General features: G+C 43.2%; 1 protein-coding gene across 3 annotated transcripts in view; it reads left to right on the top strand.

Annotated features, from left to right (window-relative positions):
• The window catches only part of STAB2 (stabilin 2), a 142,393-nt gene that overhangs the window by 78,198 nt on the left and 51,291 nt on the right, over positions 1-12,904 (top strand). For all 3 annotated transcript variants that reach the window (XM_053585633.1, XM_053585632.1, XM_053585631.1), the window contains exons 31-38: positions 1,025-1,102; positions 3,130-3,228; positions 3,316-3,423; positions 4,408-4,539; positions 8,466-8,594; positions 9,950-10,006; positions 11,019-11,114; positions 11,876-12,071. In XM_053585633.1, the coding sequence (XP_053441608.1) occupies positions 1,025-1,102; positions 3,130-3,228; positions 3,316-3,423; positions 4,408-4,539; positions 8,466-8,594; positions 9,950-10,006; positions 11,019-11,114; positions 11,876-12,071 (895 nt within the window). The remainder of the gene's footprint in view (positions 1-1,024; positions 1,103-3,129; positions 3,229-3,315; positions 3,424-4,407; positions 4,540-8,465; positions 8,595-9,949; positions 10,007-11,018; positions 11,115-11,875; positions 12,072-12,904) is intronic.

Raw genomic sequence — 12,904 nt, 5'->3', positions numbered from 1 at the left:
GGCACTGTTTCAAAACTGTTTTTATGAGTTGCACTAGATAAGAATAAAGATTCTACTGAAAAGTGAGAACTGCCACATTTCTAGACCAGGGGTCATAGTCAAAAATGTTTGGGAATTAGTGCCCTAAGTCATATCTACCTGCTTATTCATCAGAGTGAGCACTAGGAAAAGAAGGGGCCTGGTTTTACCTAAATATGTGTGACTCATCAGAGAATTTCCTTTAGAAAGCAGAAAATAGTTATATATGATTATATGGCTGTTTTTATATCTTATGATAATTCTGGTGATACCGGGGTTATTTTCCATTCATTTTTAAATACAGAAACAATATATATTTAAACAATATATATATTTAACAATATATAATTTAAATATATATTGTTTAAATATAACATGGTGTTTTGATACACATGTACATTATAAAATGATTCCTACAGTGGTGCTAATCCATTGGTATTTTAAATCATGGATTTTCATAGCAAGCATTAATTAAACACCCACCTGGGCAGGCATACCCCAGACTCTGTAGATTCAAAGGCAAATTGATCAAGGCCCCTGGCCTGGAGCAGCTAACCATTAAGGACCTCAATTTTAACTTGATCACCTCTGTGAAGCCCCTGTCTCCAAATAAGGTCACATTCTGCAGTTCTAGGTGTTAGGACTTCAGCGTAGAAATGGTAGGGCCAAGGGGACACAGGTCAACCCATAACATGGTCTGCCTGGTTTTTCAAACTGCAGGATCTTTTTAATGAGCCTCAAACAGTACTTTTTTCATGAAATAGAGTCTAGTAGAATGGATGAACAGGCTACCTCCCACACAGTAAGGAAAAGCACTATTTCATTTCATGTGTGTGGGGGTGTTTGATGCATAAGGGCAACAGTTCAAACTGTATTTCTTGCCTTGGGTCATGGCCCAAAAGGATGAAGGTCACTGCTACTCAAAAAGTAGAAAACCCAGAGATCAGTTCAATCCCCAGGTGGGCTCTCTGGGGACTCACCTTCCCACTGTGCTTTACATTTACAGAATATCACAATCGAGGGGGCATCCATCGTGGATGGTGACAACGCGGCCACAAACGGGGTGATACATGTCATCAGCAAGGTGCGCAGTTCCACCCTCCCATACACGGAGCACGTCCTCTCCCTTTGCTACCTGTCCTCAGATATAGTGTCTTTTGTGGAACATAAAGAAATACTCAGCCTTAATATGAAAGTCGCCTGCATTGTGCTTCGGAACTTTTATTTTAAATAAAGAGTCTCCATTCATTCACTGGCCCAGCCTGTATTCTGCAGCAGGCCCTGTAGCAAGTGTGGCCACATGTATGACCTTGCTGGTTTAAGGAAGCATCTCCAAGCAGGAGATGGAGGGAGCTTTTGTAGGACAGAAGATTGGAGGGTATGTTGGGTATTAAGGGTATGTTGGGAACTTTTGTAAGGCAGAAGATTTGGGAAAAACAACTAACCAATTGGTTTTTAATTAAAGGTTCTCAGGGACCTTCATATACTCACTTTTTTATTTTAAGTCACAAAAAGGTCAACTATTTCTCTTTAGAAAAGAGGGGCTATTTATAAGACTCCTGGGTGCATTACTTTGCCAAGATCCTGCAGTCCTCTTGTATTACCAAGAGACATTCAGAAATAATATTTTTGAGAAAGTGATTTAGGCCTCAGGCCGGGCACGGTGGCTCACACCTGTAATCCTGCACTATGGAAAGCCAACGCAGGTGGATTATCTGAGCTCATTGGTACAAGACCAACCCGAGCAAGAGCAAGACACCTTCTCTAAAAACAGCCGGGCATTGTGGTGGGCACCTGTAGTCCCAGCTACTTGGGAGCCTGAGGCAAGGGGATCCCTTGAGCCCAAGAGTTTGAGGTTGCTATGAGCTATGATGCCATGACACCCTACCAAGGGTGACAAAGTGAGACTCTCTCTCTCTCAAAAAAAAAAAATGATTTATATACTGCCTGGCCTATAGGAAGCACCCAATAAATGTTGGCTGAAGACTGATCAAATTAGAAAAATATTCCAGTATTGGGTTCTTCAATCTGATCAGGCTTTAAGTAGAATGAAAAGATAACAACAGTTGTCTCGGCCAGAAGTTTAATTATACAAGACTTGAAAATTCTAATGTCTAGGTAGATCAGATAGATAACAAAGTGAGTAAAGGCACCATGGGGAAGACATTAGGGAGTGGTAGGGACTGTGGCAAAAGTGGCTGTTGGTATTCTCTGCAGCTATGTATTGTCTGAAGAAATGCAGATTTTTTTAGACCGTCATGAAATGCAGACTTTTTAATAATAAATATTAGTATTATTAGTTTAGAGACAAGGTCTTACTCTGTCACCCAGGCTGGAGTGCAGTGGTATGATCATAGCTCATTGTAGCCTCAAGCTCCTGGGCTCAAGTGATCCTCCTGCCTCAGCCTCCTGAGTAGCTTGAGACTACAGGTACATGCCACTACGCCAGGCTAATTTTTAAAGTTTTTTGTTTGTTCATTCACTTTTGTAGAGCCAAGTTCTCACTGTGTTGCCCAGTCTGGTCTCAAACTCCTGGGCTCAAGTAATCCTCCTTCCTCAGTCTCCCAAAGTGAGCCATCACGCTGGCCTAGACTGATGTTTTTAAAAGGAAGTCAGACATCTAAATTTTTACGTAAAAATGTTCTATTTTTATTGCACTATATAAGCCAAACAAAATGTTTTTACAAGCCAGATTCAAGCTTCTGGGTTGCAATAGAGTTAAGACTTCAGGGAAAAGAAATGAAGACTCTGAAGAAAATACAAAAGAATAACAACCAAAAGAGGAGGAATTTTAACTGCAACCTGCCGCATTTCAGTCAACCGGCAGGGTCCTCCCTGACAGGGTAGATTCATGAACTTTGGGCTGGATTCTCAAGGGAGGGGTGGAGCCTTTTATATAAGATGAAGTTTTCTCTAATTGTGGAGGTTTCAGGATGAAACATAAAACTGAATTAATAACATCTCCAAGTCTCCAGCCTTCTCACTCTAAATCACGCTGTCCATGTCAATTACTTTATCTGCCTCAAGAGGTTAACAGGCCTTTCATATGTATTGGCTGGCAATTAGTCCTGCCAAGATGTGCTAACATAATTTGGGGGTTTCCATTCCCAGGTGCTGTTCCCCCAAAGAGGTCTAACTGGCTCCTTACCAAACCTGCTCACCCGGCTGGAGCAGATGCCTGACTATTCCATCTTCCGGGGCTACATCATTGTAAGTGCCATGTTCTCTGCCCAGCTGCCTTGCTCAGATTACCTAGAATGGGAAGCCCTCATGTCCTCTGCTCTCTTTCCATTGCAGCATTATAACCTGGCAAGTGCAATCGAGGCTGCCAATGCTTACACGGTGTTTGCTCCAAACAACAATGCCATCGAGAATTACATGAGGGAGAAGAAGGTCTCCACTCTAGTAGGTATCAGGAACAGTAACCAAGGGAGTCACTCCTCTTCCCCTGCTGTGGCAGCTAACGCTGGATGGCAGTTTCCTACCACGCACAGAGCCAGCTTTGTCCTGCCCTCCCCACCCCGAGACACCAGTGGACAAAGCCCCCTCCTGGAGGTCTGGGTCTCCAGCACACAGTGCAAGCTCAAAGAAGGAGGGGTGCTGCCTGAGGGACAGGAAGGAACAAATCCCTCCTTCGCCCTCCAGCCTCACAGTCTTCCTCTCTAGAGCTTCCCAGTGGCAGCAGCCAGTGGCAAAGGAGAAACATGGATGACAGTCTCTGTCCTGCATCACCACGCTGAGTGTGGGAGGTGGTTTGGGGCTAAGACGTCAATGACTGTAGGAACCTACCCTCTCCTTCCTCGTCTGATGCACCTGCCCACCATCTCATTAGAGTCGGTGTTGGTTTCACCTGGTTTGAAGCTGAAGGGTAGATGCATCAGCAAAGCCCCCAGCCCAGCCCTGCCCTTGGGGAGCCCACCTACCTGCCCAGGCTGCCAGATGGGCACAAGCCCTCTCCGAGTCCAAGTCCACCTCAGTGCAGCGACCTGCCCTCCTCCCTCCACGCGGCAGCAGCTCACCGTGAACCTCTGCCTGGTCAGCCCCCGCCCGGTGTGCACCCCATCTACAGGGGACCCTGGAGGTGAAAGACAGGCTGGGAAATGGGGGCTCTCAGCAGTTCTGCCCGAAGAGATCATCTTTCAATGCACCCCCCCCTTCACACCCGCAGCCTGAGTTTCAGAGTCCTGTAATGAGTTCTGACCCTCCTCCCTGAAATATTGGCAAGCTCTCTGGGGAGATCTGCTTTACAGCTCACTTTGATATTTAGTATCTATTGTGTCTTGATGCCCCAAGCAAGACTCCCACTCAAGGGAGCTGCAGTAACCTGCACAGTGCTGGCGCAGGGGAGAGGCAGTAACCCACCGACTTTCCATCCTGTGTGCTGTGCAGGAGGAGGACGTGCTGCGGTACCACGTGGTCCTGGAGGACAAGCTCCTGAAGAATGACCTGCACAATGGCATGCACCGGGAGACCATGCTGGGCTTCTCCTACCTCCTGGGCTTCTTCTTCCGCAGTGAGCAGGTGCAATCCCTTTTACATAAGACCCAGGACCCAGCATCTCAGCATCTATCATCCTCCGTCACTTCCACCCTGGCATAATCTCACCAGCACTTCCTCAGCCTTATTATCCACACATAACAGGTGTCCACGTTTCAACGTAAAGCATCACCTAAAGCAGACAGTCAGGCTTCCACTCACCTGCAGATAATCAGAGTCGCCTTAGAATTGGGGTGTTTGAATCCCAGCAGTCACAGGCACCCTTCAGCACTAGTACAACAACCCCAGTGCCCAGCTGGTCCCCAGGATGGAAGGGAATCTGGGAGCTGAAACCAACTCTCAAGAGGTGGAGTCAGCCCCAGGACATAAGGAGCCCAATGACATGTACCGGACCAACAGAGCAGCAAGTTTTATTAATTAATTATTATTATTATTATTTTTTTTTTTTTGAGACAGAGTCTCCAGCTCTTGCCCAGGGTAGAGAGCTGTGGCGTCATAGCTCATAGCAACCTCCAACTCTTGGGCTCAAGTGATTCTCTTCCCTAAGTTTTTTATTTTTAGTAGAGATAGGGTCTCACTTTTGCTGAGGCTGGTCTCAAACTCATGAGGTCAAGCAATCCACCCGCCTCCGTCTCCCAGAGTGCTAAGATTACAGGTGTGAGTCACCATGCCCAGCTAAAATTATTATCATTGCATAATCATTGATATTACAGTCCTGGGGCTTTCTGATCTCCAAATACCTAAATATTGTTAAATGTTTACAATTCATAAAAGAGAATTAGTGAGACTAAATATTTAATATATTTCAAATATAAAATTCTATCCTCATATTTCAAATATCAGGTAAAAAGATCGATCTATGAAAATTCAAGGGCGGCGCCTGTGGCTCAGTCAGTAGGGCGCCGGCCCCATATGCCGAGGGTGGCGGGTTCAAACCCGGCCCCGGCCAAACTGCAACCAAAAATAGCCAGGCATTGTGGTGGGTGCCTGTAGTCGCAGCTACTCGGGAGGCTGAGGCAAGAGAATCGCTTAAGCCCAGGAGTTGGAGGTTGCTGTGAGCTGGGTGAGACCACGGCACTCTACCGAGGGCCATAAAAGTGAGACTCTGTCTCTACAAAAAAAGAAAAGAAAATTCAATAAGAAACCCACAATTTAATCCTAACGTAAATTCCCACAAGAAAAATTAATGAAAGCAAATTATGATTTAAGAGACTAGTTGAAATAAAAGTATAATAAAAGTTTAATATTATATAATATTAATATTATATATATATATAATATTTATTTATATATATTTATATATATATATTTATTATATATATAATATTTATTTATATATATAAATTATATATAATTTAATATTATATATTAAATATTCTATAATATATATTCTATAACATATATTATATAATATATGAAGAATATAGAAGAATATGTTATAGAATATATATTATATAATATATGTTATATAATATATATTCTATAACATATATTATATAATAATAATAAAGAATAAAAGTTGAAATAAAAGTTTAATCACAGAACTGTTGAGCAACAATAATAGTTGATCCTTTTCAAAAAAAATGTAATCTTAAAAATAGTTTCTTCAATTTTTTTTCTTTTTTTTTTTTTGCAGTTTTAGCTGGGGCTGAGTTTGAACCTGCCACCCCCGGCATATGGGGTCAGCCCCCTACTCCTTTGAGCCACAAGCATCACCCTCAATTTTTTTTTGATCTCATAGGGGGAAAAAGTCTTTCTGACTCTTCATTACTTGAGAATAATCTGACTCCAGATAGTTTTCTCTCACTCCTACAAATAGTTCTATTTATGTGTTGTGTAATAACTTTGAGACACCCTTTTAAATATTTAAATATTTTCTTATTCTTTTCAGGAACGGCAACTATGTTATTGACAGAGAGTTCTTACTTTTATTTTTGTTTTCATCTGTCATCTTTTACTTCATCTCACAGAGATAAATATTCCAATGCAGTTAGTTGAATCAATTTCTTTTATTGCTTTTCTTTTCTTTTTTTTTTTTTTTAGAGACAGAGTCTCACTTTGTTGGCCTTCATAGAGTGCTGTGGCATCACAGCTCACAGCAACCTCCAGCTGTTGGGCTTAGGCGATTCTCTTGCCTCAGCCTCCCAAGTAGCTGGGACTACAGGTGCCTGCCACAACTCCTGGCTAGTTTCATAACTATTGCAGTTTCTCTGGGGCCGGGTTCAAACCTGACACCCTCGGTATATGGGGCCGGCACCCTACTCACTGAGCCACAGGCGCCGCCCAGTTGAATCAATTTCAATACTGTAATGTTCACTTTCCATTTGTTCAGAAATTCTTTGAGTTATTCACATCTAAGTAGAGCCTTTGCTTGTATGGAGATGAATTTACTTCTCTTACAACAAAGGTAGCACAGAAAAACGCTTTCTTATTGAGTAGACGTGTTTAGGTCAAAATGGTAATGTCACCCCTAATTCTCTGTCTGTCTCACAATGGAAATAAGTCAGCCTTCTTTAATGCCAAATCAACAGCATTACATCAAATGATCTTCTATTTTGGTATTTAAAAACAGCTCAGCATCGGGGGGGAAAGCAGAAAGAGGGACAGAGGGAGTGGTGTGTGTGTGTGTCACACTTTATGGGGGCAAGTGCCTTGGTGTGTGTCACATTTTATGGGCACAAATCATGATTGCAAGAGGGACTTTACCTAACAATTGCCATCAGTGTAACCTAGCTTATTGTACTCTCAATGAATCCCCAACAATAAAAAAAAAAAAAAAAAACAGCTCAGCATCTTGGAATCCTAGAAATATGTGGGACTGCATATAATCACCATTTGAGACTAAGTAAGGTTTCTTACTAATTTTCCACATGTACACAGACCTTGAGACTCCTCTGTGGAGCTAAGCTATGATTTATCCCAACATCCAAACAGAAATGCATTTGACTACAAGTAAATCTTAAGGGACTTTAACATTCAATGGAAGTTCAAATTCTAGAAGTCAGTAGGGTCATTTTACTATTGCTATGATGGAGAGTGTTAGGCTGTTAATATAAGAATTTTAAACTCTCGTCGCATAGTAAATTTATATTGGCTTAATACAATAAAGAGTCTTCCAATCTCAGCCCTGTTACACCTATACATAAACACACACTCACAAACACACATACTTCACCCCAATTTTCCAAAAACCATTTGTTTCCAGGCATTTTCATTATATTAATGAATTAATGCTTTCATTTATTTTTTTATTAGTCATTAAAGTATACTTCCCTAACAAACTCGAAAGCAAACAAATTACGAACTCAAAGGTGAATTTCACTTGGCAGCATTTAGATACTGGCTTTGTTCCCCTTTCTTGGATGCTTATGGACACACAAGACAAGGATGGATCTCATGTTTATTCTTTTGTCGCTGTTATTTAGCCTTTCTGAGGGTTGCTTGCAAATTAACCAAGAAGCAGAAATGTGCTGAAAGGATGAGTTGCATTCCCCACGTCTCAGTTCTAGCAGGTACTAGTGCTCCAAGGACCACCAGTCTACAGCACCGCCAGGCATGTCCAGGGAGTCATCTTGCCACAGGGGACTAACCTAATAATCATGCTTGTTTATTTTTTACGTAACCATACGTCAATTAATTTGTGAGATGGAGAAATACCTTAGAGATTATTTAGCACAAGCTCTTCCTTTTACTCCTTACAAAAGAAAAAACTGAGGTTCAGAGAGGAAAGCAGGTAACTCAAGATCACACCGTTAGATGGCCCCAGAGGCAGGACTGCAATTCAGACTCCCCCCGCAGGCCAGAGCTCTTTCTAATGTAACGCACTACCTTCCAAGGGAATATTAGAACATCTCCTAGGCTGGCGTCCTACTGATGGCCTCCAGTCCTCATCTTCTCTATCCCTTAAAATCACTATCGTAAAAAGTCACATTTAATGCTCTTCTTCACAGCTCTACGTAAATGAGGCACCGGTAAACTACACCAACGTCGCCACTGACAAGGGAGTGATCCATGGCTTGGGGAAAGTTCTGGAAATTCAGAAGAATAGATGTGATAGTAATGAGACTATTATTGTGCGAGTAAGTTATACCCAGAGACCAATGTTGCAACTGAAGGATGTTGGCTTCTTTTTTACAATTTTTTAAGCAGATTCTTTTCCATTAGGGAATCTCAGTTCCATCCAAAAACCACCAGGGGAGCATCTCTGAAATGCCAAGGTTATTCCAGGCTGCGGTTTCACAAAGGAAAATAAGACATGACCCCTGCCCTCAATGGGCTCTTCATAGGTTGTACTTTCAGTGCCTGTGAAAGGCTGCCCGGGGGCTGTGTTGAGCAGGATTCTGGAACCATTGGCTTCCTCAAAGAAAAAATGTACCATGTTCAGTATGGGGACAGGGAGGGGACTATGGTGCACCATGGCAGGTAGGAACTAACCCTGGTCTACCAGAAGAGACAACACGGAAATGAATGATTTCAGTGTAACACAGGCTGCGATGAGGGAGAGTTTCCCTCCAGTCCATGGGGTGGTGTAGGATCTTCCAACAAGCAGTAATAACTGCTGATGTTTACTGGTAATTACGATGTGCCAGGCACTGCTATAAACACTTTGCGTGTATTAACCCATGTAATCCTCATAGCCTCCTACAAGTGGGTGCCATTACTAACCCCATTTTGGGGGGGAAATGAGCTGCAGGAGGTTGATACACCCAGACTCACACAGTAGCAAGTGACAGAAAAGGAATTCAAATCTGGAGCTCTGAACAACTACACCGTACTATCCAGGAGGCACCAAGTTCAGGGCTAGACACACCAGCCTCCTCCTGTTTTAGGAACAGGCTGCCCTTAGGAGTATCTGTCACTGTTAACTTTTGCTCTTTGTTTCGTAATAACATCATTATTATCTCTATGGGGCGTCTCCACTTTTCAGCCCTCAGCCAGGCCCTGTGCTCCCACGTTGGACACTGGGTGTGGCCCCTCATTAGCTTCTAAATCTGGCCTAATTCCCTAAATAGTGGGTTTTCAATAAAAGAGAGTTGCTGTTAAAGAAATTAGGATTTAAATGAGATAACACCATGATTTAAAGGGTTATTAGACTCAGAAGAGTATTGTGGAGAAAAGTAATGCTCTACTAGGCATGACTCAAAGCAATTGAAGTGTTTGTCTCAAAGAACATCAAAGAAGTTGACCAGATGACTTTGCTTGATTTTTATTTATTTTTTTCCTAAGTATTTTGTACATAGATCATAAATACATTTATGCCATTTTCAGTGTGTTGGTTATTTGTACAAACTGGAGTGCTTACATCGACTTTACTTGATTTTTAATTCTTTATACTAAAATCTTTAGATCTGAGCTCTAAAAAAAATTTGCTACCTCGTTTTGCACTAAAATTAGTAACCTCCAAATGTTCCCTTTACCTCTGTGTTTTATCAAGGGAAAATGTGGGAAGTGTCCCCAGCTACCAGTCTGCCCACTTGGAACTAGACCACTAGTAAGTATTTTGTCTGCTTTGGTGAAATAGTTTCCAGGTTGTAGGGAGTCCAGATTAGAAAATAAATCTCAAGCATTTCTAATTTTCACTTCTCTCATTCCTTCACTTAATTTGAATTAAAGTTTACCTTGCTATATGCATCTTTGCAAAGTCTTAAATCCATTTTGAGGAGACCAAGGCAAAATTTAGTTAATAAATAAATGCAAATGGGTTCATATCAACCAACACACAGGGTAGAGTAGGGATTTTTCACTTTCTACATGTTTCCTATCCCAGTAGCCAGTTAAGGACAGCACCAAGAAACCATATGAGAGAAGACAGACGCTATATCCAAACACACATCCACCTGTCTGATTTCCTTTTATAAGTTGAAGCTGCAACTAACTTTCTCAAAGAAACAGATGGCAGACATGGAAGGAGTAGACACGTCTTTGAATTAATTACCAATCCCTGTTTCTTGTAGCTATTTATTGTAAAAGCACTCTCCTGATAACAACTATTACAAAGATTAAACCTTCACGCCCCTTTCATAGTATGATAGTAATGATTTATAACAACTAATACTGATTTTCTAACTTGAGTTTTCACTTAATCTGGTGTATCATAGGCCTTTGTAAGCAGTCTTACCCCTTTCTTGGACCAATGCAGAATATAAATCAACAAATAAATGCAAACCAAGTTTCAGATCAATCAACACTGTTCCCATACAGCGCTGGAAGAACATTTTTACCTCGTTTACTCTATGATTCTTTTGGACCCGAATTAGTCTTCTAGAGAAACGTTCTTTTTACAGAGTACTACTTTACAGTATAATTAGTTGGATTTTGCCACTGGCATTCTGGCAGCCAACACTGTATTCCTGTGTTTTCTTATGAAGCAGTGCCAAGAACCACCATGCTCCTTTTCCAGAACATTCCAGTCACAGAGCAATGCACCACCCACCTGCTTGCTTTAGAGATTGGCAAGTGTTTTTTTTAACTTACAAGCTGACATAATCATTGTTATTTTATAGGGCAATGAGACGATGAAATGTATCTATACCCTTTATTTCCTGGGAAAACGATCCGTGTTCATTGGGTGCCAGCCAAAATGTGTGAAAACTGTCATTGTGAGTATGACAATCTAATCAACTTTCTAATTTTACTGCAGCAACACTGGGAAATTCAATCATTTGTTATACTTTTCTTTCCTTTTTTTTTTTTTTTAAATGGACACAGAGTTTCACTCTGCCACCCTAGGTAGAGTGCCCTGGCATCCTCATAGCTCACAGCAACCTTAAACTTGTGGGCTTGAGTGATCCTCTTGCCTTAGCCTCCCAAGTAGCTGTCAACAAGTGCCTGTCAACACCCAGCTAGTTTTTCTATTTTTGTAGAGATCGGGTCTCACTCTTGCTCAGGCTGATCTGGAACTCCTGAGCTTAGGCAATCCACCCACCTCCGCCTCCCAGAGTGCTAGAATTAGAGGCGGGAGCCACCCCTCATTTGTTACACTTTGTGTGTATTCTCTCTAGTACACCCACTTCTTCCTCATTATCTTCATTATCATTGTCATTCAAAGTGCTCCAGGTAGCAATAAAACTCAGAGCAGCCCTGTACTTCAGAAGATGGGTAAACAACAGTATTCAATTACATCATGAGAAAAAGGGGACCAAGAGGCTAAGAAGCCCTCCCTGCTCTTAAAACAGGCAGCTCTGTGAGCTTGTGTGTAAGTAAGAGAGAAAGTGGTCACTAATTCAGGGAAAATAAAATCTGCCTGGTCATTTAGAAAACAGGACCCCCAACACACACACACACACAGAGGATGTCAGCTCTGAGGCTGGACAAGACCCAACACAGAGAGTGCCTGTCCAGCCCTGTTCTTCTGTTTCAGACGAGGGAATGCTGTGCTGGCTTCTTCGGTCCCCAGTGCCAGCCCTGCCCGGGGAAAGCCCAGAACGCCTGCCTGGGTAACGGCATCTGCTTGGACGGAGTTAACGGCACGGGCTCGTGCGAGTGCGGGGCGGGCTTCAGTGGCACGGCGTGCGAGACCTGCGTGGAGGGCAAGTACGGCGTCCACTGCGACCAAGGTGCGCCCCTCTCCCCTCCCCGTCGGGCTCCTGCGCTGCCGTAATGGGCAGGTGCTTCCTAACTGGCCTGTCTCCCGAGCCTGCTGTGAATTATAAGAACACCGTGTCATTTGCATAGGGCGGTGTTCCAGACTTTAAGAGTCACTAAACTGCACCTACCAATCCACCCTCAACCTGTTCTTTGACACTCCAGCCCGACTGCATTTCCCGATCTTATGTACATGGGTTCTGCTATTCCCATTTTACAGATGAAGATGGTAAGACAAAGAGGTTGAATGACTCCCCCAAGGTCACACTGGGGAGTGGCAGAACTGAGATTTGACTCTAAAGCTTTAAATTGTGCTGTTCTTCTGCAAAGATTATTCTATCCATTCACAGTCAGTAAGCACGTGCTTTAAGTTGTTTTTGCAAAAGTAGTGATGGAGCCAGGTCATGGCATTCCCCAGCCCCGACACAGGCAGGACACCTGTGAAAGGCCGACACCTGTGCCCACCAGGACACCTGTGAGAGGCCCACACGTGTACCCTCAGGGACACCTGTGAGGCCGACACCTGTGCCCACCAGGACACCTGTGAGAGGTCCACACATGTGCCCTCAGGGACACCTGTGAGAGGCCGACACGTGTGCTCTCAGGGACACCTATGAGAGGCCGACACGTGTGCCCTCAGGGACACCTGTGAGAGGCTGACACCTGTGCCCTCAGGGACACCTGTGAGAGGCCGACACCTGTGCCCACCAGGACACCTGTGAGAGGCCGACACGTGTACCCTCAGGGACACCTGTGAGAGGCCGACACCTGTGCCCACCAGGACACCTGTGAGAGGCCCACACGT

The sequence above is a fragment of the Nycticebus coucang genome, chromosome 3 (assembly GCF_027406575.1).
Source record: "Nycticebus coucang isolate mNycCou1 chromosome 3, mNycCou1.pri, whole genome shotgun sequence".
Classification (NCBI taxonomy): domain Eukaryota; kingdom Metazoa; phylum Chordata; class Mammalia; order Primates; family Lorisidae; genus Nycticebus; species Nycticebus coucang.
Note: the sequence above shows the minus strand (reverse complement) of the source record. Positions and strands in the feature narration are given on the sequence as shown.